The 26,044-nt window shown below is 48.0% G+C and overlaps 1 protein-coding gene across 2 annotated transcripts in view; it reads left to right on the top strand.

Annotated features, from left to right (window-relative positions):
* Nucleotides 1-2,013: 2,013 nt before the first annotated feature.
* Nucleotides 2,014-26,044, top strand: part of ZBTB7C (zinc finger and BTB domain containing 7C) — a gene marked incomplete at both ends in the record, with an annotated part of 102,091 nt that continues 78,060 nt past the window's right edge. The window contains one exon of one of the 2 annotated variants that reach the window (XM_082302275.1): nt 2,014-2,081. In XM_082302275.1, the coding sequence (XP_082158401.1) occupies nt 2,080-2,081 (2 nt within the window). Of the gene's footprint in view, nt 2,082-15,900; nt 15,953-26,044 lie in introns of those variants that run through there. The other variant, XM_082302274.1, reaches the window with a different exon arrangement.

The raw sequence follows: 26,044 nt of genomic DNA, 5'->3' as shown, positions 1-26,044 counted from the left end.
TTCTGGTAAGGAACTCCTGCAAACAGTTCTGGAGTGCTTTGGAGGAGAGTCATGGAACAGTTTGGGTTGGAAGGAATCCTTCAAGACCATCTAGTTTCAACCCGCCTGTCATGGGCAGGGACATCTTCAACAACATCAGGTTGCTCAAATGCCCGTCCATCCTGGCTTTAAGTGTTTCCAGGGGTGGAGCATGAACCATTTCTCTGGGCAGCTTATTCCAGGGGATGGGTTGGGTGGCAGAATTCCAGAGGCTGATTTGATGCTCTTAAGCCCATGATGATGCTCCTTCTTTGCCTCTGGGTAAATGTCAGGTCCTGTTATGGGGTGCAGGAAAAGGAGAGATCCCAGATGGCCTCTCAGTTTGAAATTTCAGATTGAGAGAAAAAATGGCCTTTCACTCCTACCTGGTGTAGGGATTGATGTGGTTGGGGGAAAAGCCACAACAGCATTTTGCCTTTCTTCAGGGCACCTCCCTGTCCCCCACTGAGAGGGGTGGCAAGTTTGGCAGTTCCTACTTACAGAGTGCCCGAGAAGAAATATTTTCAAAATTTTCTTAAAATACATGATAGAAACAGACTTTGGGGCCCATACTGCTGAAGAATCCATGACAGAGAGCAATGCTGGAAGTGGAGGCAGGATTTCTTGTGAGAGCTGGGTGGGTGCTTTCATGTTTTAGTCCAAGGCAGGGTAGACCCAGAGGTGGATCCCATTTAGAGCAAGTGGACCCTCATGGAGGGGGTTGTGGGTTGTCCTCTCAGATGTTAGGACTGCTGGGGGAACAACCCTTCTGATGGAATAAAGAGAAAATGGGTGCATGACTCTCCAAACCAGTTCTCTAGGCACTTGCTTGGAAAGCAGATGGTTGATTTCTCCTCTTGAGGGCTTTCAGACACTCTGTGTTTAGCTTTGCTGGACAGTTTAAAGGAAAATGCTGAGAAAGATGAAATTTCCTATTCAGTCCTCTCAGTTCATTCCCTGAAGCTCGAGGAAGGCTCCCTGGAAGGTCAGTGGCAGCTCCTGCAGTAGCGTGATGGACTCGCTTCCCTTTCCCCCACCGCGTCCCCGCAGACAGCCCCGTCTCCAGGCCCGGCTGTCACGGTGCAGCTGTGCGAGTGGCAAAGTGCAGATGCTCATTTTTTTACGAGCTGGCCGAGCCTTCTGCTGTCCCCCAGCTTTGGCAGAGGAGGCTGCAGCTCCACGCACGGCATCTGCTGGAGCGCCCGGGGGGCTGGCAGGGCATGAAAGGAGCTGCAAGGCCAAGCGGGAGGCGCTGGGGTGGCTTGGGCTGGATGCAGCCTCGGGAGGGGTTGGGAGCAGATCCCGTTTTTTTCCCCTCCTTCCCCTGTGTCTGTTTGTGTTGGATGTCCCAGCAAGTTGTGCCCTCTGCAGATGGGCTTCGACCTTGGCTGCCACCCAGGCGAGCTCTGCTGGGGCAGGTAGAGAGATGGGATGGATTCACAGCCTTTGAGACCGGCTCTCGGCCCGTGGAGCGTTTTCTGAGTATGAGGTCTGATTTATGCCTGGTAACTACCTTTTTCCACTGGAAGGGAAAAAAAAAAAAAAAAAGAAATTGGTAATTTATTTTCCCACGGTTGTGGAAAACTGCACTTACTTGAGCTTGAGGTAACTTCAGCTGAGCTTGTTGAAATCTCTGATCCATCCCTAGGCTCCTGAGTTCAGAAAATAAAAATAAAACAGTGATAACAATCCCAGTGTGCCCCATGAGAGACAGAATGGGGCAAATAGCAGGAGTCTGGGGAGTTTTTTATCTTGTACATGGATGTGCTTGATGGAAAATAAATGCACTACAACTTTAAGGCTTTGCCTGCAGCTAAATATAAGGGTGTACTGGCTCCACCCTGCTGCTCTGTTAGGGATACAGGCATTTATTTTTCTGGGGTGGGTTTTTGCTTTATTTTTTTCCCTTCTCTTCTACTTTTTTTTTTTTTTCTGGTGAATCTCCACCGTGAAATAACTGACACTTTAAGAGAGTGGTCCTGGAGCGTGCAGGAGAGGTACCTCCTAACATTCTCCCCATTGCAAGTTAAAGGATTGGGACTTGACCAAATTTCAACTTTCATGTAAGTGCTGTGCGCTGTTGTCCGATGGGGAGATGAGGATGTCAGGGACGAAGTCTGAAGACAGCAAACCTGTTTTAACCTGACTTTCCTGAGACCCCAACCTGCTTGGTGTTAAGCCAACAGCCAGGTTAGCCTGGGGAAGCTGAGCTTTGTGGCTTGGGGATGGCCAGCCCTGAGTGGGCGACTGTTCTTTTCCTAAATATTTTTTATTTTGGGCGAAAACTCTGTTGGTGTTGTTAAAACTCAGAGAGGTGGTGGCAGGGTGTGTTTTCAGTCAGCGTTTGCTCAGTCTCAACTTATTTTTTCTCTGACTTTCTGTTTTTGAAAGAGAAGCCCGTTTCGTCTCCATTTTCTATAATCATCTGCTTATTTTATTAGCTTTTTCCAAAGAGCTGTATTTCCCCCGATGCCTGGCCACCTGTTTTCTATGAGCTGCTGAAGGTCTGAGCTCTTGCTCCGCGTGTGCAGAGCAGATTTCTTTCAACAAGCCAAAAGAAACGACACAGCTATAGACTAAAAAGGGCAAAAAAACCCACATGCTGTGCTATTTCGGTAGTAGCAAATTATGCGTCCTACAAATTACCATTGGTTATGAACATTGTCCGTCTGTCTGGATGACAATGTCCTGCTTTCAGACCACTGCTAATACGTTTAGAATTAGGATAATACTCATTGAACTCCAAAGCGGCTCCTCTTTTCTTTGCCCTGATTTATTCCTACCAGCAAATGTCACATGCAAGTGGAAGTTTTATGGCTGGATAAATCACAGCCTGTCAGGCATCTTATTAGGAAGGGCTTGGACTTTTAAAAAAAGTGACTCGAGGTTCTTTTAGTGTTGGGAAAGTATCAATTTTCTAGGTTTGCTTGCTTGCTGACTTTCTCTTTCAATTTTTTGTCTTTTCTTAACCTCACACTTTTTTGTTTACTTTTTGTTCTTCCTTTCTCTTTCCCCTTTTTTTCTTCACCCTCCTTTTCCCCCCTTTTCTTTCTTTTCTTTTCTTTTCCTCCCTTTTCTTTTCCCCACTTTTCTTTCTCCCTGTTTCTTTTCCCCCTTTTGTTTCCCCCCATTTTTTTTCACCCATTTTCTTTCCCCCCTTTTCCCCCTTTTTTTCTGCTTCCATTTTCTTTCTTTCTTTCTTTCTTTCTTTCTTTCTTTCTTTCTTTCTTTCTTTCTTTCTTTCTTTCTTTCTTTCTTTCTTTCTTTCTTTCTTTCTTTCTTTCTTTCTTTCTTTCTTTCTTTCTTTCTTTCTTTTTCTTTCTTTCTTTTTCTTTCTTTCTTTCTTTCTTTCTTTCTTTCTTTCTTTCTTTCTTTCTTTCTTTCTTTCTCTCTTTCTTTCTTTCTTTGTTTCTTTCTTTCTTTTTCTTTCTCTCTTTCTTTCTCTCTTTCTTTCTCTCTTTCTTTCTTTCTTTCTCTCTTTCTCTCTTTCTCTCTTCCTTTCTTCCTTTCTTCCTTCCGAATTCCGAATTCCGAATTCCGAATTCCGAATTCCGAATTCCATCCGAATTCCATCTGAATTCCTTCCAAATTCCTTCCGAATTCCTTCCTTTCCTTCCTTCCTTCCGAATTCCTTCCTTCCTTTCCTTCCTTTCCTTCCTTTCCTTCCTTTCCTTCCTTTCCTTCTCTCTCTCTTTCTCTCTTTCTTCTTCTCTCCTTCTCTTTTCTCTCTTCTCTCTCCTTCTCTTTCTCTTTTTTCCCCATTTTTTCAATTTTACCTTTATTTTGCTACCTGTTTTATTTTTGTTTCTTTTTCTCTTATTTTTTCTTTCCTTTCCCTTCCATTCTTTCCAGTGAAGCACAGATTGAAATGAGGGCTTACTCGCCTTTCAATCTGAGCTTTGTGAACATCAGCTCTGAAATAAGACTCCGAATTTGCAGGGGGGACTCTGGTACTGTAAACTCAGTAAGAAATAGATGAGGATTGTATGTAAGGATTTCCCCACTACAGTATCACAAGTATATGCAGTGTTTGATATGCCTTGCAGAGGTGGTTCTTGCCCACATCTGGATCTGTGGTTCATCTTTTTAGGCAATGTAGAGTTAGTGCCCCAAGCAGATGTTTCCGGATGTGATATTGCATGGGGGTTCATGGGCAGGGATGGGAGCAGGGTGAAGCCTCTGGTCCTCCAGCTCACTGACGGAGTGTCTGTGTGTGCTGGGTGAAGCCCAGCACAGGAAACCCAGCAGGCAGCTTTCTCCTCTCCTACAAGTCCTCTCTGGACCAGAGTGTCCCTTGCAGCCACACCAAGGGCAGGTTATGCCCTTTCCAGCTGCGAGGCTTGAGAACAGATGGTGTCTTGTTCCACTTTCACACCTCCCCTGGCTTCCTTTCCAGTTTTCCTGAGTCACCTTTTTCACAAAAGGGATTGAAAGGAAGAGACTGGCACGTCCATGGGGGCAGGTTGCTTTTCCCCTCCCGTGCTGCCTGGCACATCGCTGTTAGAGAGTGTCTGGTTGGCGTTCTGCAGCATCTCTCTGCCGTAACGCGTCTGTGCTTCTCCTCTCCGGGGTTTTCCATGCCGTTTATCTGTGCCAAGCAGGAGGCAGGAGGTGAGCTGCTTTACTGTCTGTCTGGGGGGAAAATGGTGCTTTGGCCTCGTTTCGTGTCAGATGGATTCAGGCATTGCTTCCTTCCTTCTCTTCCTCCCCCTTCTTCCTCTCCTTCTCATCATCCTCCTCTGCTTCCTCTCCTTCGCTGCTTCCTTTCTTCTCCTCCTCTCCTTTTTTTCCTTCTCCTCCTCATTTTCTTCTTTCTGCCTTTTCCACCCCTTCTTTCTTCTCCACGTTTTCCTTCTTTCCCCTTCTTTCTTCCTCTCCTTCTCCTGCCTTTCTCTCATTCTTTTCTCTCCTTCCTCCTACTCCACCTCTGTCACAACCATTACCGCATGCTGGTGCTGCTGCAGGATCTGGATGCTGCAAAAATCCAGAGCAGCGTTCCCAGCTCTGACTGCCATGTCCACGACCCTTATCCCATGCCAGAGCTCTCTCTTCCTTCCACTGCAGAGGCAGCTTTTGCAGCAGGGAGACCCCAGAGTGTCCCAGCAGAGGGGTGGTGGTGTGGGACCCCCAGGAGCACCTTTGAAGGCTCCTCCCTTCAGGTCCCAGGGGTGTTTGTTGCCAGGATCAGTCCTGCTGTCACCCTCCAGTTGCTGCTAGGGTGTCTCAGGGCTTTGGGTGGCCCAGCAGGACAGCAGCCTTGTACCTCCTGGGTTATACCCATGGGTGCAAGAAAGGTGTGAAACCCCATCACTGTGGAGGTGCTTTCAGAGGGCCCCGTGCACAGGGACCCATGTTCAACAGGCTTTTATCCACTGCAGGGTGAGTGCAGGGTTGGCTGGGCGGCATCCTCAGATATTAAGGAGCTGTTTTGGGTGGTGTTTCAGGTCGTAAAATCCAAGTGCTATGCCTGGAAAGACAGATTGCTGCCACAGCCTGAGCACATCTATTGAATCCAGGCAGCCAGCTAATTCACCATGTGCAATGTGTGTGCCTCTCCGCCCCTCTTGTGCTTTCCTGGCTGGACTGGGAATGGCTTGGGCATTGAGGGAAAGTCCTATGGGGAGTGGCTGAAGGAGCTGGAGTGGCTCAGGCTGGAGCAAAGGAGGCTCAGGGGGGACCTTCTGTCTCTCCACAACTCCCTGACAGGAGGGGGCAGCCAGGGGAGGTTGGGCTCTGCTCCCAGGGAGCAGGGACAGGAGGAGAGGACATAGGCTGTACCAGGGAATGTTCAGGTTGGACATGAGGAGGAATTTTTTCACACAATGGGTGATAAAAAAATTGGAAGGGGCTGTCCAGGGAGGTGTTGGAGCCCCCATCCCTGGAGGTGTCCAAGGAAGGCCTGGATGTGGTGCTCAGTGCTCTGGGCTGGGGACGAGGTGGGGATCGGGCACAGCTTGGGCTCTATGATCTTGGAGCTCTTTTTCAACCGAAATGATTCTGTGACTCTCTGATTACTGCCTTCTTGAGAGGGAGAGAGGTGATGTGCGTAGGTGGCAGGCGCCTGTTACTTAAAATGAGCCCTTTATGAGTCCCACAGAGCTGGGACTGGCATGAGATGGCACTAAAGCTTCGTCAGAGCCTTTGTCATTCTGTCTGTGTCAAACCCCTGGAGTAGGAGTGAATCTCCTGTCCTCCAGGTGGCTTTGCAGGAGTTGTGTAATGATTGCTGGAACGTGGACGTGTAAATCCCTTCTTACAGGTCCCTGAACTTGTGGCAGTGGTTAGAAATTAAAGGCTGTTTTTGTTGAAGGACTGATGAGCCGTGGCTGATGCTGCTCCTTTTATACACCTTTTCCATCCCCTAGTGGGAGGGGTGCAGTGGCCACGGGCAGACTGAGCCAAAGCTCTGCAGAGCACCTATAAAGGGTGGTGTCTGTGTGTGTTTGGGCTGCAGAGGGGGAGTGCACGTCCACTTGGGAGTTAGCATGGCTTAGAAAGGGCAGTTCTCCTTTGGAAGCCTCAGTGAGCACCACTCCCCGGGAGTTGCCTAATTTAAATCATCTTTGCTCTGTTTTGTCCTATCCATTATTTTCAGCTGTCAACATTAAGTGCCACAAAGACCCTGTAATAGGCTTCTTTCTGCTTCCCTATAATAATCCCAGAAACAGTCACTGGTCCCTTTGTCTGGGGCTCTGTGATGGCTCTCAGTGTTCAATTTGCCAGAGAGGAACCACTTTGTGGAAGAGCAGGACAATCAATGAGGCAGTGGCTCAAGTGCTGCCATCCTCCCTTTGAAGAGGCAGGAGAGGAGCGAGATGGGATTGTGTTTCGCCCATCATGGTTAATGACTTTTAAGAAAAGCTTCAGTGACAGCTCAACAAAAGTGATCCTGGCTTACAAAAATAGATGCTTGCATTTTATTTGCCCAAGAATTTGTTGGGATTTAAGTGATCCTTGGAGCTGAATGAGAACGGTGAGATCTGGTGTTCAGGTCTGGGTTAGGACTCAGAGTCTGTGTCCATCAGGAGGGTCCAAGCCTTGCGTGTCAAGGCCAGGATGAAGTCCAGCAGAGGTAAGTGTTGCCTGACTTTCTTGGCTTTTTGAAGCATTGGTAGGATCCAGTGAAGGGTCTTTAGACTGACACCAGGTCCGCTAAAGGAAGGGTGACAGGTGAAACACCGGGGTCCTGTCAGTGCTGTGGATCCATCCTTGTCAGCCCTGGACTACACAGACATTTCCTGCATGTCCTCAGGGATGCCTGCTTTGGGCTGAGGGGGAGCCAGAAGGCTTCTTGAGGGCTCTTTGGACGCTACAGTCTTTATGTTTTCCTTTGAGGCTGTGTAAAGCATCCCATGCCTAACTCAGCACAGACCGGGGGAACTCTACCCTGGTTTCTTACTCTGCATCTGCTACAGAAGTGGAGGAACAGCAAGTGCCTCCTTTGCATGAAATATCTCAAAATATCCAGCATTCCATGTGATTCCATTCTGATCTTGTGCTAAGCTTTCCTTATCTTACTCATGCTGCTGCCCTCAGCCTTGCCCATCTCCTGCCCCTTGTGCCATCGTTTCTTGCTCCAGGTCTGCCCTCCCATTCAGACACCAGTCTTCAAAATTCCCCTTGCCAAGGGATCAGCTCAAGGCAGGTAAAAGTACCCTGGTTGCAACTCAAAGTACCCTAACAGTGCTGCACGGTGGGTTAGAAGACTGTTTCTATTCATTAATCAAGAACTGCTCTGTGACAACCTGTTTCTAGAGATTTTAGGGAGAATAAAGGCATCAAGATGTACCTTAATGTGTTTTTGAGGAGCTCCTCCATGCCCTGCCTGGGATTCCTTTCTTGTTCAGCCCTCTGGTCCTGGATGTGGAAGATGGAGGGAGTCAGGGATGGCTCAGAAAGCAGGTGAAGAAGGCCGATAATTCAGCTTTTCTGTGAGTGCATGAAGAAATAAGCCACTAGGGTGGGAACATAAATAATGAGGAGAAAAGTAACTTTGCCGTTAAGTGTTACAAGTAGAAGTAAGTTTGATTTTTAAATTTGAGCTATGCATGCAGAAGCACAGGATGGTTGCTTCTGAGTCTATTTAATCCTGAAACTTAAGTTCTTACAGGGACCATTGTCAGGGGTTGTTTTTGCATCAGTTTTATACTGACTGGTGCTACATTTCACCTGCCACCACTCTGCTCAGTCCCTTTGCCTGCTGCTTGGCTTTCTTGAGTCCTGCTGGAGTGTCTGATGGGTTTTTGTGGCCTCAAAGCCTTATTCCACTCTGTGCTAAGACAGCGGCTTTAGGAACGAGAAATGAGTTTAAAAATGCTATTAAAGAAAAGCTGTTGGTGTAACATGATTTTTGCTCAGTCCCATATGGCTTGGGGTGTCCTAGGATCATTAAAAAACCCATTTAAAGTGTGCTCTGCCTCACAAATGTCCCACAAATATCCCCTTGATGTTAGCATAGCTACACCTGGGTGCTTTCCATGAAGTCCCAGGTCTGCAATTGGGTGGAGAGCTGAAATCCTAAGGAAAACTGTCATGACAAAATCCTGGCTTGTTTTAGCCCTTTTGGTTGTGGAGAGAAAAGTTGCAAACTGGACCTCTGAGCAATCCCAAAGGAAAAGAAAAGCACTCAATGTGTTCAGAAGAAAAAAACCCAAAAAATTATGGAGCTGGAGGTGTTGAAGGCGGTCTCATGGGTTTGGGGTGGCGTGAGCACGCAGCTCTGGCTGGGGCTGGCAGTAAAGCTGAAGCTGTGGTCGAGCAGAGAACTCGCCCTCGGGCTTTTCCTCGGAGTCAGGGAAGGTGGATTGTTTTCCGGCGATGAAATTTCCTATTGAAAAATTGAATGCTTCCTTCTCTCCCTTGTGAATGGGACGCCCGGGAAGTGAAGCACGCTGGTTCCACTTACCAGCACAGCCAGGCCAAGTGCTGCAGTCAGTCAGGAATTTATACCTTTTCGTACGTACTAGAAAAGATAAAAACTTTCTCTTTTTTCTCTTTTTTTTTTTTTTTTTTAATTTTTTTAAAAATTATTTTATCTTTTTCAATCTATGTAATGAATTCAAGGCAGGAGCCCAGCCAGACTGCTTTTGATTTGTTCCCATATTAATGTTTTATGTGTGAATATGTGCGTGATCACTCAAATTAGTCAAACTCACTATTGCAGTTGAGCCCAAAAAAATGGTCCCAAGCAATGAAGGCTCATTGATAGGGCTTGGAGCACCTCTCCTGTGCAGACAGTCTGGGAGAGCTGGGATTGTTCAGCCTGGAGAAGGCTTTGGAGAGACCTTATTGTGGCCTTTCAGTACTTAAAAGGGAGCTTTTAAGAAAAACGAAGGGCAGAGTTTTTAGTAGGGTCTGTTGTGATTGGACAAGGGGTGATGGTTTTAAACTGAAAAAGGGGAGATTCAGACCCCATGCAAGGAAGAAATTTTTTACTGTGGGGGTGGGCAGGCCCTGGCACAGGATGCCCAGAGCAGCTGCAGCTGCCCCTGGATCCCTGGCAGTGTCCAAGGCCAGGTTGGAGGGGGCTTGGAGCAACCTGGGATAGTGGAAGGTGTCTGGAATCCCATCTCTCCAGACCTTTCCCTGCCTGCATGGGCAGGTGGATGGCCCAATTTACAGGCAGTGCTGGCTGGAACTGGTGTGAGCTGTGGCTCACATCTGGGCTGCAGATGGGCCCAGAGGCTGCAGCTTTGCATGATGCCTTCTGCAGATACCTGGCAGAGCACAAAGACCTCGTTAAGGCAGCCAGTTTGACTACAGGTGCACACCCCTTCCAGAGCACAATTGACTAAGTGGTGCTGCTCTTAGGACCAGGCTATTGCACCCCCACACTCCTGTTGATATTTAAAGTAAGGGCATACATCTCTGTTACTGTTTGCACCCAGGGTCACCTACAGGCAGAATCTCTGCTTTCCTACAGGGTTGCACAAAGCCTCAACAGAGCCAAAGCTTGCCTTGCAGTCTGAGACAAGGGGCAGCAGGTAGATATGGAATCACAGAATCATTTACAATGGAAAAGGCCTCTAAGATCATTAAGCCCTGCCATTCCCAGCACTGCCAAGGCCATCACCAACCCATGTCTCCACATGGCTTTTAAATCCCTCCAGGGATGGGGAGTCCACCACTTCCCTGGGCAGCTGTGCCAGGGCTGGACAACCCTTTTCATCAAGGAATTTTCCCCAATATCCCATCTAAACCTGCCCTGGTGCAATTTGAGGCTGTTCCCTCTCATCCTGTCCCTTGTTCCCTGGGAGCAGAGCCCGACCCACCCCTGGCTGCACCCTCCCATCAGGAAGGAGTTGTGGAGAGGGAGAAGGTCTGTCTCCTCTCAGACTCCTTTTCTCCAGGAGTAACTAGCTGGAGGAGAATGAAAAAATACACAAAGCAGCTTACAGTGTATGGAAATGTTGCAGATAGATCTGTGTGATTGCAGAAGATTACTGTTGTGCAGTTGTGTTACTGGGAGTACAGGGTCATTAGGAGTGAGCTGCAGTGGGAACACCTGGAGGGCCAGAGTTAAGGGTGGTTATGCAGCCCAGCTCTGGCTTTTCTTCACTTTGGAGAGCTGCACAGCATAATTTCATCATGAATTTATATACAGCTAATTGGCATATAGTTTGATATGCAAATAGAACCATATAAATATCAAGAGAAAGACTTAAAGCTTTGCTTTCCACTGTCATGCTACAATCCTCGCTTTTCTGGTCAGTCTAATCTACTCAATTGCTCCTTTCATCATCTTGTGTTTTGTAGACGTGATGTCTCTTTCAAAGAACATCTGTCAGACGTATATTAATTAGTTAATTTTTCTGCATGGAATGTAAACACGAGGGTGGAGAACCCAAAGCCCTGAGGATCCGATGAGGTGTGTGGCCAAGAAATTATTTTGGGGTAGTGCAGAGATGTGGCCTGTGTTCAGTCTACAAAGGCAAGAAGCAGATTTCCTACCAGAGGCAGTCAGTTTATGCTAAAGACTGAGGTGAAATTTTCTTGATATGGGCACTAGAGCCTGTGTCACAGACACACCGTAGGGATGGCCCTTGCAAACTGAGCTTTCTAAGACAAGGATGCTACTCGCAATGGTGCTGAAGTTTAAATTCAGTTTTTAATTAAGAATATTACGTTTAAGTAATTCAAGAATGGAAGAAAGCATGGAGAGAGTCAATATTTTTGTGTTGAAGGAAAATTGAAGGTGTAAATTTGTTAGCTGGTAGCACCAAGTTTTGCTCCTGACTTGGGGCTGCCTGGATGCTTCTCATGTGATTCACACTGAGAACCAGATCTACTGGGATTTTTGTGTTGAGATTTTGGGTGAATGTCTTTTGCTGTCACTGTGAGTCTTGAATCAGATACATTTTGTGTGATAGCAAGAAACAGATTTTTGTGTGAGGGGACTGTGACCTGGTATACCTGTGCAGTAGCTGGGCTGGAGAAGAGCTTGATGTGCAGTTTTGGGGCGAAGTCCGGTGCTGGCAGCAGTGCAGTGCAGAGGGGTGAATTGAAGCAGGGCCATGCACGTGTGTAGGTGCAGGACAGGAATTCCCAGAGGGTTCCCCAATCCTGAAGCACATCACTGGCACTGGAGCATGTCTTGCAATCAGGGACATGCAGAAATCCTGCTAAGGCAGGGTCCTCTCTGTCAAATCCCTCCTTGGCTCCTCTGGTTCTGAGATGTCCCCTCACCTCTGGGGCTGAGGTGTCCCCAGGCTCACTGGTGGTCAGTGAGCTGGGTTCCTATTTCTGACACCACATGGGACAGCTGCCTCTCCATCCTCGACAGCAAGGCTCTTCCATTTGGCAAGAAACAAAATGCAGTTTCCTTTCAGCAGAATGAGTTTTGGATTTCTGCAGGTTGCACCAAAGCAATGTTTAACTTCCACCATCTGTCTTTACCATTTCTGCCTTTCCTTATGTGTTTAATTTTTTTTTTTAGTTTGCTTCCTGGCTTCCAATCCTCTTGGTAATGTGTTCAGTGTGGACTATTAATGTATCCCAACAGAAGCAACCCTACTTGTGTTTTCCTTTTGGAGTAAGGATTAGAGGATATCCCTTAGCCCTTCTTTTTTTTAATCACCACTTTTTTCTTTTTTTTTCCATCCTCCTCGTTCAGGGCTGAACTCCACTGATTCATGAGTTTTTGCAGGGGCAGAGGAGCCTGAAGGCTGCAAACTGGTCTGGTCTCTAGGTGCTGTGTTTTTTCCCAGGTCCCTTGGGGTGGGAGGAGACCTGGAAGCTGACTATGCTTTTTTTTTTTTTTAATTTCTTTTTTGGTTGGTGGATGCTTCATGGTCTGCATCAAGTTCTGGGGTCCTTAGCACAGCAAAGACAGGGAGCTGCTGCAGCCAGTCCAGAGGAGGCCACGGAGATGCTCCAGGGCTGGAGCCCCTCTGCTCTGCAGCCAGCCTGGGACAGCTGGGGGTGTTCAGCTGCACAAGAGAAGGCTCCAGGGAGAGCTCAGAGCCCCTGGCAGGGCCTCAAGGGGCTCCAGGAGAGCTGCACAGGGACTGGGGACAAGGCATGGAGGGACAGGACCCAGGGAATGGCTTCCCAGTGCCAGAGGGCAGGGCTGGATGGGATATTGGGAAGGAATTGCTGTCTGTGAGGGTGGGCAGGCCCTGGCACAGGGTGCCCAGAGCAGCTGTGGCTGCCCCTGGAGCCCTGGCAGTGTCCAAGGCCAGGTTGGATGAGGCTTAGAGCAGCCTGGGACAGTGGAAGTTGTCCCTGCCCATGGCAGGGGGTGGAATGAAATGGTTTTTAAGGTCTCTTCCAAGGCACGCCGTTCTGTGATTCTGTGAGTTGTGTAATAGTGCAGTAGAGTGCAGATCGGTACTAAAGGCTTTTTTTTTTAAACAAGCGCTGTTTTACCATACCTGTCCAGCCAAATAATCACAAAAATGCCTCAAGGAGGAAGGGAGATGGCATTCACCATCAGCTGGGGGTCTGTAAAACACCAGGTATCACGGGACTGTCAGTGAAGTCACAACACCAGCAATGCTAGGCAGAGGATTTTTTTGCTGGGGCTTGTGGTTTCCTTGCCTTGCTGGATAAAATAAAACCTGCCAAAGCAGCGGCAGTGAGCTCCCATCTATCTGTTCTCATACTCCCAGCCGCTGCTGCCTGAATTATTCATGCTCGGTAAGTGATCTGCAAACAGCTCCTGTGATCTCCCTGTGATCTGTGGGTATGCCAGACTCACCCCTGCTTAGGTCAGGGCATTTTCTTGTTTCCTTCCCCGCGGCAGGGAGTCTGTGGGAATCTCCAGATTCCTCACCGCCTCCTTCTGATTAGCCCAGACGTGTATTTATTTTTTACGTGGCAGGATTTGTTCAGCTGTCCCAGGCACACGGTATTATCAGTGGATAAGCAAGGAGACTCGCTGCAAACATCTGTAGTTGTTGCTTGACAAATCCTGTTTGTATAAATAATATTAAGGAGCTGCAGAGGCTGTTGTAGAGTAAATACCCTCGTGACTGAAGGCAGCACTGCCAGCTTTTCACCTGCATGTGCATCTCAACAGAGATTTACTGGGCTGTTTTACACACACACATATCTATCTCTCTCTATACATATAAATAAAATACTTCAGTTTATTTTTTTTTAGTTTAAAGGTCCCTTCCAACCCAAATTATTCTGCAATTCCAATATATATATGTTTTATGTATTTGCCTTTTTTCCACAAGCTCTTCTCCTGTATTTATTTCAGTTTTTAATTTTTTCTCCTGATTTGGTCATGGAAATAGGTTGGTGAAACCAGTGAGAAGGGCAGTTTATGGGCAGGTAATTGGCAGGTATTCTGTGTGCTTTGCTATCCATATCATTAATGAAATGGGCTGTAGGCCCACCACACCCACCCCAGGTACATCTTGGATCTGCCTCTCCAGTATCATCCACTTCAGCCACTCCTTATTTTGGGGTGAGGACTGGGATGCTTCAGGAGCCCATTGCCAAGTGGAGCTAGAGCTAATGCTCTGAGCAAGGGACATGGTACCCCCAGGTCCCCTTCCCCAGCTGAGGGAGTAATTTGGGGTGAAAAAGTGCTTTTTTTATACTAACCCTTAGGAGCACCTGTGCCTTGCCTAGGATATCCCTCACCTACGACATAAGCAGGATACAGTGAGTTTGTTAAAATGTCCTGTTTCTCTACCTTCTGGAAAGAGGATTTTCTGTTAAACCTTAGGGAAATTACTGGCCTTGTTAACTAGTGTGGAAGTAATGAACCACAGCAGGGTGACTCGGGAGATTTGGGCCCTCACTTCGTAAGACTGCATTGTTTCTTCAAATGAGAGAAATAATTTAAGCAAACAAACGAACAAAGAATTTCTGGAAATTAAAGTACGGTACAAATGGGATGATTTGCTCATCCTCTGTTTAATAGGAGCGGTGCAGTGAACAATTGTGTGGTCGACCTCAGAAATCTATCCATGGTAACTAGTCACAGGAGAGAAAAATAGACAGCCTGCCACCAACTTGGTATTAAAGTTCTATTTTCCATTTTTTCCACGGTTGCGGGCCAGTCAGGGACTTTCCATGAGCAATCAGCACAGCAGAAATCCCCTTCTGCTCCCTAGCAGCCATCTCTGCTCAACAATCAAAGGTGGTTTTTGTACCGATTTTGGCTTAAATGGGGCTCGGTCCCAGTTTTCAGTGGGATCAGGCTGGGGCAGACGCTTCCTGCCAAATGCATCCTGCTGAAACAGGGCTGTCATGGAATCACAGAATGGTTTGGGTTGAAAGGGGCCTTAAAACCACGCAGTTCCACCTCCTGCCATGGGCAGGGACACCTTCCACCTGACTGGGTTGTTCCAACCTGGCCTCGTCCCTTCTACCCCGTGGCCGAGGTGTATATGTGGTGGGGTCTGGTGAAGGAACATCACCTTTGGTTTTGTCACCTCTACCAGGTGCTGGGTGTTAAATTCCTGATGGTGTTTGAGGTCTGTGCAAGCCCTGCACGACTCCAGTGGCTTTGGGTGGGTCCTGCAAGACCCCAGAGGAAGGACAGAAAGACGCTGCCAGGCTGGAGTTAATCCAGAAATAAATACAGCAGAAATACTGGGCCTTCAGGCTCCATGGTTTGTTCCTCAAAAGACGGTTTTGGAAGGGATCACTGTGCTTTTGTTCTTCCATTAGGCAGCTGAGGAGAGAGCATTGTTTTCCTCCCCTCATGCGTTCCCCTTGTAGGGGAAGAAGGAGGACTTGGCCACCCTGAGCCGAGCATCCCAGGGGACCTCCCAGAACAAAGGGCTGCATGGAGGAGGATACCGTCATCCTGTCCCCGTCATCCTCTTCCCTCCCTTCACCCTGCCCTTGGCACGGCCATACCCGCCCGGGGCCGGCGCGTTGGGGAGCATGGGGAGGGGAATGTTCCTCCTCTTCCTCCCTGGAAACCTGGCTAACTTCTCTTATCTCCAGGTTTACTGCTGCCTGTAGACCTGGCGAGGCAGCCCTGGGGTTTGTCTTCTGCCAGCAAGGTGTGTGAGCCCTGGGATGGTGTAGCAGTGTGACGTGTCCAGGTGCGCTGGCTTGGATAACGAAGCGCTCCTGGGGAATGTTGTGTAGGTGTTCCTGGATGTGGACTGAAGCTCTGTGGACACATCCCTGTGTAATTTCTCTCCTGTGTGCTGCAGGCATCCATCCTGATCTGCAGAAAATGCCTGCGGGTTGAAGAGCACCTCCTCAGCCACGCTCTGCCTGATCCTTGAGTTAATTCTCCATACAGGATAACGTAGCTGGCACATGGAGCTGGAATGGTTTTTGGGTTTATTTTTTTAAGTTATAGGTCATGTAGGTTTATTTAGAAATAACTGGACTAAGACCAACCTGTCTTGTTTTGCCCAGGCTCCAAGACTGACCCTGCTGAGAGCCCCTGAGATACTGGACTCTATGAGCAGAGACCACTTGACTGCACTCTGCACCTTTCAGGATCAGGCTCTAGGTAATTACTCTAATTCTCTGCCTGTATGATGGGGGAAGTTTGCCATTCTGGGCTATGCAGACCATCTGAAATGATATTCCTGGTTGTTCGTCCCATCAACCTGTGGATTTTTTTTTCCCTACTGAAGGTTGCCACTCTAGATCAGTGGCTTGACACTACAATAAAACCACTGATCCCTCAAACATAAAGCAAAATACCTGCTTTGCTTACAAGGGGGAATCATAGAATGGTTTGTGTTGAAAGGACCCTAAAGACCATTTAGTCCAACCCCCTTGCAACAGGATATATTCAACTAGATTGGGTTTCTCAGAGTCCCATCCAACTTAACTGGAATATTTCCAGGGGTGGGGCATCCTGGAATTGCTGGATCACCGTTCTGGTAATGGTCACCAGCTCTTGTGCTTGGGAAGTTCTCCTGAAGTTAACTTGGCAGAGAGTTGTAAAAACAATCAGTCAATATCAAAAAAGGTTTCAACTCCAATCAAAAGCAATCAAAGGCTTAAAATACCAATATTTGTTATCAAGGATGCTTGTTCAGGTGAGGCTTTTAAGAATTGCTTGAAACCTACAGCTGCAGGAACCTGCTTTTAAAAATAAATCCAGTATCTTCTTTATCTGGGTTAACAGTAGCTTTGTTCTCTCCTCCAGACCTGGCCTCACTGTTGTGCCTTTGAGGAACTTTAAATCCTTGCTCCAAGGTGGATAAATGGAAGTCAAAGAGCCTGGGGCCTGGCACTGTCCCTGCTCTGTGTCTTCGTGGAGATGTGTCAGCCTGGTGCCTTACCTGGGGGGTGTGGGCAGGATTAGACCCAAGATTTGTGCTTTTATCCCAGCAAGGCCAGCTCAAACACAAAGCATGAGCTCGAGAGGTGAGGATCTCAGGGGCGAGTTTTAGAGGAGTAAGAAGGAAGCCAGCAGGATGCTGTGGATGTTACTCCGAAGCACTAAGGATGAAGGATTTCCTGTAGGATTGACTTCCTGAGCGAGATGACATTCCATACAAAATTCTCTACACTGATAAAAGTATCAGTCAACAGAGGGATGTAATTTTTAACCTGATTTGCAGTTTTTCCCCAAGTCAATAAAAACCAGCTCCACAGTAGTTTCAGCAGAGATTAAAGCCCAGCTCTCAGATCAGAGAGGCATGAGGGCAGATGGTCTTGCTGCCCACTCTCCCAGGGCATCCTCTGTTCCTGCAGGAACAGAGGGCTTTTCTCCATCCCCTGCAGCTCTGTGTGGTGACATTTTCAGGACCCAGGCAGGAGGACGCTGACTGGGTTGTTTCCTGTTTTGACAATCTCCATTTCAAACCCTCTGTAACACAGCACTGTGCAGGGAATTAGAACACCACAACCCATGTCCTCCTCCCTTGAATATTGCATTGGGGAGCTAAGCTCATGTTTCCAGTGGGGAGGGAGAAGACATGGGTCATGAAACAGGCTCAGAAAGTGAGAGAGAGGAACATGAAGAATGAGAAAGAAGAAATACGTTCACCATCAGGGCTGCAGTGCCATGTTTTTCCGTATCCACTCAGAATATGTGGGAATGGGGTGCTCCCTCAGTGCCAAAACTCGTATGCTTTGTGTTTAAACTGCTGCTGTCAAAGCTTGGAGAATAACTAAAACAAAAAGGTCGCAGGTCAAGTGGATGTTTTCCAATTGACCGGAGCTCAGTATAAATCCTGGGGAAGGAAATAACCCAACAAACATCCACCAGCCCTGTGTCTGTGTCCCCTGCTCTGGTGCTGGCTGCTGGTGGCAGTCCTACTGGGACATGCGACTGGCAGGCAGCTGCCTCAGCACCCTGAAACGGTCCCCAGGCAGCATCCCCTCCCCAATAAATTGTTGTGCAAATTTCAAATTTAACAGAATCAGATCCAGATCTGGTGTAGGTCAGCAATTGGGAGGGTTGAGAGGTTGCTTCAGGTGAGCACGGAAGGAGAGAGAACACCTGCCTATGAGGAACCTGGGCTGGAGGCTCATCCTGATCCCCTGCAGCACATCTTCAGCTGAGGGCTCGTGTTTGCTGCTCCAAATTCAGTGGGTTTGGGTAGGCAATGCTCCTGGGGAACATCAAGGCAAATCTGTTTCTGCCACCGCTTTACATCGCCCCTCGCAAAGTCCCTCCCGAGGTTTCGGCCTGGCCAGTTGCTCTTCCATGAGTTGTAACTTGAAAATAGGGATAGATAAAGGCAAAATGTTCTGGGAGCCATGCCAAGCCAAAGGCACTGGGCTGTTAAGTGATCCGTATCTTGATAACAGATTTTCTGCTCTTTATCAGCTTTTAAGAGAAAATACGGTGTCTGCGGGAGCAGATTGGGATCATCCTGAGGAATGGAGCTCTCCTTTTTAAATTGTATTGCTTTTATTACTATTATTTTAATAATAATAATAATATTTCTTCAGTGAAGCCATATATGAGAATGTTATTTGTGTAGGAACTGGAAATGAACCTGAAATGATCAGCGTATTTTTTAAAGGCACTTTACAAGTCATTTGGCATTGGAAAAGGTACAACTATCCATCAAAGCAGGGCTTGGGGATAAAATAATTAGAAATCACACAACCATGGCAAAGGAAGATTAGTGCTAAAATTAGAAACCATAAAGTTGTTTTTAGATTAGGCTGGAATCTGGGCAGGCTGCTTTATTGTAGCCTGTTACTTTAAAAAATGTAAGGTGAGAGGTGTGAATTGTCTGCATTTTGTTGTGTTCTAATGGAAATGCTGTTGTGAATGTTAGGTGGGATGATCTGTGAGGTGATTTCCAGGGAAATCCTTATGGGATGGAAGTACAGTCCCATGTGAAAGATGACCAGCTGCTAAAGGAGCTGGGTTCAGTGCTGAGCTCTTCTCCATGTGGATGTCCCGTAAGGTTGGTTTGCTCCTAGTTTTGTTTCAGGGTTGTAGTGGCCAAATACCCACATTGCATCCAGAAAATGTGGTGGGATGGCTGGAACTGGGAACTGAAATTGGAATTTCCACCCACAGGTGGGGTGGGTGCAAGTTGGAGCTGCTGTGGTTCCCAGACCTGGGCTGTGCCTTTGGGGCCAGGAGCTTCATCACTTTGTTTTTTTCTGGAACTCCTTAAGCACGAATAGGAATGAATCTGCTATCAGAGACAAATATAAAATTGATCAGAGGACAGACTAGGAGAGCTGGGGGTATTTATCCTGGAGGAGAGAAGGCTCCAGGGTGACCTTAGAACCCGTTCCACTGCCTGAAGGGTCTCCAGGAGAGCTGGAAAGGGACTTGGGATGAGGCACGGAGGGACAGGATGAAAGGGAATAGTTTTACGCCAGGAGGGGAGATCCAGACTAGATAGAAGGAAGAAATTGTGATAAGGATGGTGAAGCCCTGGCACAGGTTGCCCAGAGAGGTGGATGTTCCATGTATAAATACCTTCAGGAAAAAGGGTCTTGATACTAAAGCCCTTCTGATACAGCTGGAAGAGTGTAACATGAGCAAGAGGTTGGAGGACAAGGTCAGGCACATCCAGGTGTTGTCACCAAGGAAGATGCCTAGTAGACTCTTCACTCAGAGAAAGGTGACTTCTTCAGGGCTGGTGCCTTTAGGTTTGGGAGTGGGGGATTTCTGGGAGAGAAACCCAAACTTTGTGGGATGTGCTGCCTAAATAAGGACACAATTAGGTGTACCCCTTCCCCTGGTCCCACCAGAGGAACCAAATGAAAGGGTCTCACGTTCCATGCTCGCTGGGAAGCACCAGCCCCGTGTGACCACCCACAGCATCTTGCCTGCACGTGCATTTCCCGGTGCCTGCAGAGGAAAAGTGGAGTTGAGCAGACTGCCTGCTCCCCCCAGAATGCTCCCCGCTGTGCTTCCAACTCAGTGAAAGCAGGACAACTCCTCATCGACTCTTTGTAGCCCGAGAACAGAGCCTTGGAAAAGTCCGGCAGCGGGAACTTTACTAATTCCAGCTAATGACTCCGAAATACTGACTGAGGGGAACAATTGCACATCATCAAAAGTCGCAGACAAAAGAAATGCACTGCATCGTAATAGCAAACGAAGCTGAATTTGATCTGATGGAGCACCTTTCATATTCCAAGCGTTTCAAAGCCGTTGGCAGAGTAATGAGCTGCATGCTGACAGTGGGGCCGCTGGACCGGGCTTGATGTGGCCAACAATAGCTGGCACAGTTGTTGGCAGAGGACCTGCTTGTGGTGGGATGGTGGCTGGGATGTTGGGGTTATCCTGTGCTTTCCTGTTTTTTTAGTGCTGTTGGATCTCTGGCTGGTGTTAGGATGGGCACTGGAAGTGGCCGGGCAATATATGTTGGTCTTTCTTAACGGGGGCTTAAAAAAAAGATACAGAGTTTTTAGTAGGGCCTGTTGTGATAGGGTGAGGTTAGATGGTTTTAAATTAAAAGCAGGGAGATTCAGACTAGGTATGATGAAGAAAGTCTTTATGATGAGGGTGGTGAGCCCCTGGCACAGGTTTCCCCAAGCAGCTGTGGCTGCCCCCTGGATCCCTGGAAGTGTCCCAGGCCAGGCTGGATGGGGCTTGGAGCCACCTGGGATAGTGGAAGGTGTCCTTGCCCTTGACAGGGGTTGGAACTGGTTGTTAAGGTCCCTTCAACCCAAACCATTTCAGGATTCTGTTAAGCAGGGGTGGAGAAACATGCTCGGACACACATGAGGATCCCTTGCCGCAGCTGTGAATAGACCTTGGCCTCCCAGGTCACCATCTGGCCCTCTAATCTTGTGGTCCCTGTGACAGTTTCATGAAGGCCCATGTACAACTTCAGCTCTTTAATTTTAGCTAGGCCAGAATAGCACTGGTGCAGCTGTGGGAACAGATATCTTAGTCCTGAAACTATTCCTGTGGCAGGGAAGTTTCTTGCCTGTTGCGAGGAGAGGAAAAGGTTAATTGCATATTTTTTTTTCCTTTTTTCTTTCCTTTTTTTCCAAAGAGGAAATAAATGTACCTACCCCACCCTAAGGGGACAGCACAAATCTGTCAGCCCTTGTCGGGTGGGGGCAGGCAGCTGGGCTGTGTTAAGGAAGTCACCCTGGGGAGGGAAGGGGTTCGGGCCATGGGTGGGGGGCCTTGGCTGCCTGCCCAGAGCTGCAGGCAGAGAGGGGGCTGTGGTCCTGGGCTGCATCAGACCAGGCTCTAGTGCTGTCTGCAGAGCTGTAGAATCACAGAATGGTTTGTGTTGAAGGGACCTTAAAGCCCATCTGGTGCCACCCCCTGCCATGGGCAGGGACTCCTTCCACTGTCCCAGGCTGCTCCAAGCCCCATCCAGCCTGGCCTTGGGGACTCTCAGGGATCCAGGGGCAGCCACAGCTGCTCTGGGCACCCTGGGCCAGGGCCTGCCCACCCTCCCAGACAGCAATTCCTTCCCAATATCCCATCCAGCCCTGCCCTCTGGCACTGGGAAGCCATTCCCTGTGTCCTGTCCCTCCATGCCTTGTCCCCAGTCCCTGTGCAGCTCTCCTGGAGCCCCTTGAGGCCCTGCCAGGGGCTCTGAGCTCTCCCTGGAGCCATGGGACTTGTGATGAGCTAATCTCACCCAGGGTTGGAATAGAATATGTGTAAATAAGCCTGGTTTGGTGTTAGAAAATACGCTGAGGGGTGAAGGAGATCTCAGACCTTGTCCTGTGTGACCAAGGTCCTTCACTAACTCCTCCTTCCTTCGTCTCCCTGCTAACCAAGGAGGAGTTAGTGAAGACAACCAGATCCCAGCAGATCCATGGCTTTCCTGGAGGAGCACGCTGGGTTGGTGTTGGGTTTGCTGCATCACCCCCATCCCAGCAGTTAAGGGAGGGTGGGAAACTAAGCTGCTTTGGAAGCCTGGATCCTCCTCACTCCATCTGTGTTTCCGTGCGCTCCAACTGGGTCGGGCTGATGCCATGGCAAGACTTCCTCTTGCAGACAGCAGTCTTGCATGCTGTCATCCTGCAGCGGGGGCTTGATGGTGTGCAGATGGATTTGCTTCCTGTTTCCCCTCCCATCGGCCTCGTGCTGAGGCTGGCCAGCCCTGCTTCCCAACCAGGAATATCTCAAGACGCTGGCTCGGCATCTCCGTGATGACCCAGCCTCGTGTAGGTGTTTTGTTTCCACTTTTGAATCAATGCTCAAAGGAATATATAAAACACCAACATTTTAAGTTTCTTTGGGAGCTGATTGGAATAAAAAAATACACAGAGCCCACCCAAATCTTTCTTCTTGTGGTTTTGTATCAGCAGGGCTGGTGTGAGCAGCCTGTGCTCATCATCTTCTGAGCATAGCAGGAGGCAAGTCAGCTCTGGGGGCTCAGGGAGTGGATGTGGGCCCTGGTGGTGTGATTGAGGTGGATTTACATCCTTACACTTTGCCAGAGGGATGCTTTGCACGTGGTTCTCATTTCAGCTGAGTGGTGGGGACAGGAGGGAAGATGTTGTGGAGTGTTGGATTTATAATTCCAAGCCAGTGCTGTTTGGTCCAGGAGAGCATCAGTGCTCTGATGGTGCTGTTTTCCAGAGGAGGGGTGGATCTGCTGAGCCTGTGCATCCCCAGGGTGCCCAAAGGTGGGCCACAGCCCCGTGGCAGAGGGGGCTCTCACTGCCCCCTCTGGCACAGCTCCAGGGCAAGGGGCTCCTCTGGATTCTGCCAGATAAGTTTCCCTGTCTCCTGTCTGGGATTCACCATGTGTCTGAGCTTTTAATATCACTTCATTCTCCCTCCCTACATCCCATGCCCCTGTCCCAGATGTATTTGTTTAAGTGGCTTTAATTAACTTACATTTTCCTGTGCGTGACAGCTCCTTGAGGCTTTGGTAGCTGTTTTCTGTCCTTCCAGAGTTGTCACTGACATGTAGCACTTTCCCTGCAGACCAGCTTTCAAGCCTACCGTGTTTTTCCCTTGCTCTGCGGAATTATTTTAACATACTGAAGGAAATGGTTTCCATGTGAGCATAGTTGCACACACTCAATTGATTATTAGGTGTGATTTCCCTGATCCCTGCTGGTATCTACAAGGATTTTGAGCAAGGAAGGCAGAGTGGCGTAGGATGATGGCTTAGGTCAGATAGATTTATCTTCACAAGTGACAAGACTGATAACTCTGGAGTGGCATGGCTACAGGTGTTATCATTTGGGTGTCTCCTCAAGAGTGAAGGTTAATGTCTTGCCACTACTGATCCATCACAGTGTTATCTGCAGGATTTACAGGTCTTCTCATGCCTTTCTAGCAGCAGCAGCAGGTCCAGATTTCTGGAGCTCAGAGCTACTTGCAGCAGCCATAGGGATCACGTCAGGAAGCCCTTGCTCTCATGGATTTGTTTGAGCTCAAAGTTAGGGATAATTTCTGCTTGTTGCTGCATAGTTTTATGCTTCCCCAGTGGAGGAAGGTGGGATGGATTGGGACAAGCCCAGGGGTTGAGTGCTCTGCCAAGGGAAGGCATCCGAGGATCGTTTGGGTTGGGTCGTTCCACCCCCCTGCCATGGGCAGGGACACCTTCCACTGTCCCAGGTTGCTCAAAGACATCAGGCAGATGAAGGCAAGACGAGCCTTGATCCTGCCTTCCTGAGGATCACCCAAGAAATCTGACTAGGAGGATGGAAAAGAGCAAGGAAGGACTCAGATCTGAAGTAAAATCTCTTGGGGGGGAAAAAAAAAAAGAGCAATAAATCCAGCAAATTAAAATGAAAAGGCAGCTAACATGAGTGACAATTGTACAGCATCAGATAACGCTGCATCCTGAATTCCAGTGGGATAGGAAATATGAAGCAAAAATCACTCAGGTGCTTCTAGATAGCGATAAGGAAAGCAATTCCCATTTACTGGTAGAAATAAAATAAGAGGTCGTGATAAACCCTCCATGACTAGACTGGATTAGGGCTCTGGCTGTGAAAATTCATTACAGGCATGCAAAAGAATGTGTATCGTGCCAGCTAAACTGACTACAAACACCATTTATTTGGAGAAGAGACGATTTACTCAGAATAAATAGATTTCTTTCAAAGGGAAGGGAGGGTTGATGTGACACAAATCTATATTCCTGACTTGTCATTTATTATGCAAATAAGTCTCACACCTTTCTAAGCCATGAGGAATGAGTTTATGTTGGAGTTTTATGTTGGAAGAATGATCTTAAGCTGCTCCAAGATCTCCAGGGCCAGGCTGGGGTTTCTTGCACGCAGTGGCAGGAGATGATGATTTCAGGAGGGGTTCTGATGACAGTGAGGATCATGCATGTCAGATGTTTTCAGATTTCCCGTGAGCAAACCCATTCCTTCAGATTTTTTCCTACTATTTGTGATGTTTTACTTAGGATGATTTTATTTATTTTTAGTTTGCTTTGTTCTATTCTATTCTATTCTATTCTATTCTATTCATGGAGTCATAGAATCACAGAATGGTTTGGGTCGGGAGAGATGTTAAAGATCTTAGAATTCCACCCCCTGCCATGGGTAGGGACACCTTCCACTGTCCCAGGTTGCTCCAAGCCCCATCCAACCTGGCCTGGGACACTTCCAGGGATCCAGGGGCAGCCACAGCTTCTCTGGGAAATACATTTTCTTGTATTTTCTAGTATTTTATTTTACTTTGTTTGCCCATTTTTTGTAGGAATGACTCTATATGGGGGTCATGTGCAGAAGGGAGCCTGTGGTGTGTTATCTGTCCTTCTCTTCAGTTCTCTTTTTTTTGGCATTGGCACCCACTAAAGCTGCATCATTCTGCTGGGCTCAGTGGAGCAGGGCATGTTTGAGGTTCAGACTCTGAGGTGGTTGTAGGCGGCTGCAGAAGCACTTAGCCTGATGTGCAGGGACCGAAACGTGACCTAACACCTCCTGTTCTAGCAATTGCATCTCTCAGGATGCTAATTTTAGAAAAAGAATTGAACTGGCAGGGGCCACAAGCAGAGGATGAAACCCTGATGTTTCATTCGGTGGAGAGAGGGCTGAGACAGTGTAAAAGGAATGAAAAACAACAACAACAACAATGAATCAGAAAAGTATCTCTAGAAGGTTTTTTCCTGACAAGGAGGTTGTAATTTTTGTCGTTGTGTTTTGGAAAGACTCCTGATGAATCGTGTGGTCCCGAATTATATCCGTGTGAACAGAGCTCTGCGGGGGGGGAATCCTGACCCACAAATCCACGAAGCTCCCATCTCTGAGAGGGACTCTGAGCGTGACTGTGGACAAGTGGGTCTTCTAAGGCAGTGTGGACATCAGGGGGATGCTTGGAAAGTAGAGGGATCCAGGTGGGACATTGTACAGTTGTAGGACACACAGAGAACCTGGGTTACAGCAAAAACACACTTGAAGGACTTCCCTAAATGCTTGGTCCCAGATCCTTCTCCATCACAGACAGCCAAGGTATTTCCACGGATTTCTTTTTGTGGTGGTCTTAGGAGGCCTTGGCAATAGATGGTCCTTGGATGAGCAAGAAGGACTGACCACCCAGCCTCTGCTGCAGCCAAGGGGGAAGGCAGTGCATGTTGCTGTCTTACTTCTCCAGGGATATTTTACACTTGTGTTTTGCCCTCAGCATTTCTGTGGTGCTGGGCTGGCCGGGCTCTTGCAGCACTCTGGAGATATTCTGCTAATGGGATCTGACCTGATGGCTTTGCATGTTTTAAGTAAATTAAACACAGCTGCTAGGAAAATCCAGTAACCTTAACAGCACCACGGCTCCGTTGTCTGCATTGTAATTACAGTGGCAACCGCCGGGAAGTTCTACTTTCTGGTTTATTTTTAAATAACTTCTGAGCCACCCTTTGATCAACGGCTTCTTCCCCAAGTCCTGCCTGTCCTCTCCCAAGGTTTAACCCTCGCTGTATCTGCAAGCATCTGTCTCATTGCACTTTCAGTCAGTCACAAAGGCAAGCAGCTGATTGCAAAAATTACTTTTCTCCCTAAATATATCCCGTAGTTTTGAGCTGAGGGAGAATTTTAAGGCAGAGCTTACAGGGTGCATGCTGACTGCAGACACTGAGTGGAGTTTTATGGCTTCTGGGGAAGTGCAACTTGAAATATGCATCTTTTTGTTATGCTTTAGCCAAAGTCCTTTGTACCCCTGCAGAGAAGTGGGTTTTCTGTCATAGTGACAACAGCAAAAGGACTTAGATTTATGTAGGAAGCAACA

This window comes from Coloeus monedula (genome assembly GCF_965178545.1).
Source record: "Coloeus monedula genome assembly, chromosome: Z".
Classification (NCBI taxonomy): domain Eukaryota; kingdom Metazoa; phylum Chordata; class Aves; order Passeriformes; family Corvidae; genus Coloeus; species Coloeus monedula.
This window is presented reverse-complemented; position numbering and strand designations above follow the sequence as displayed.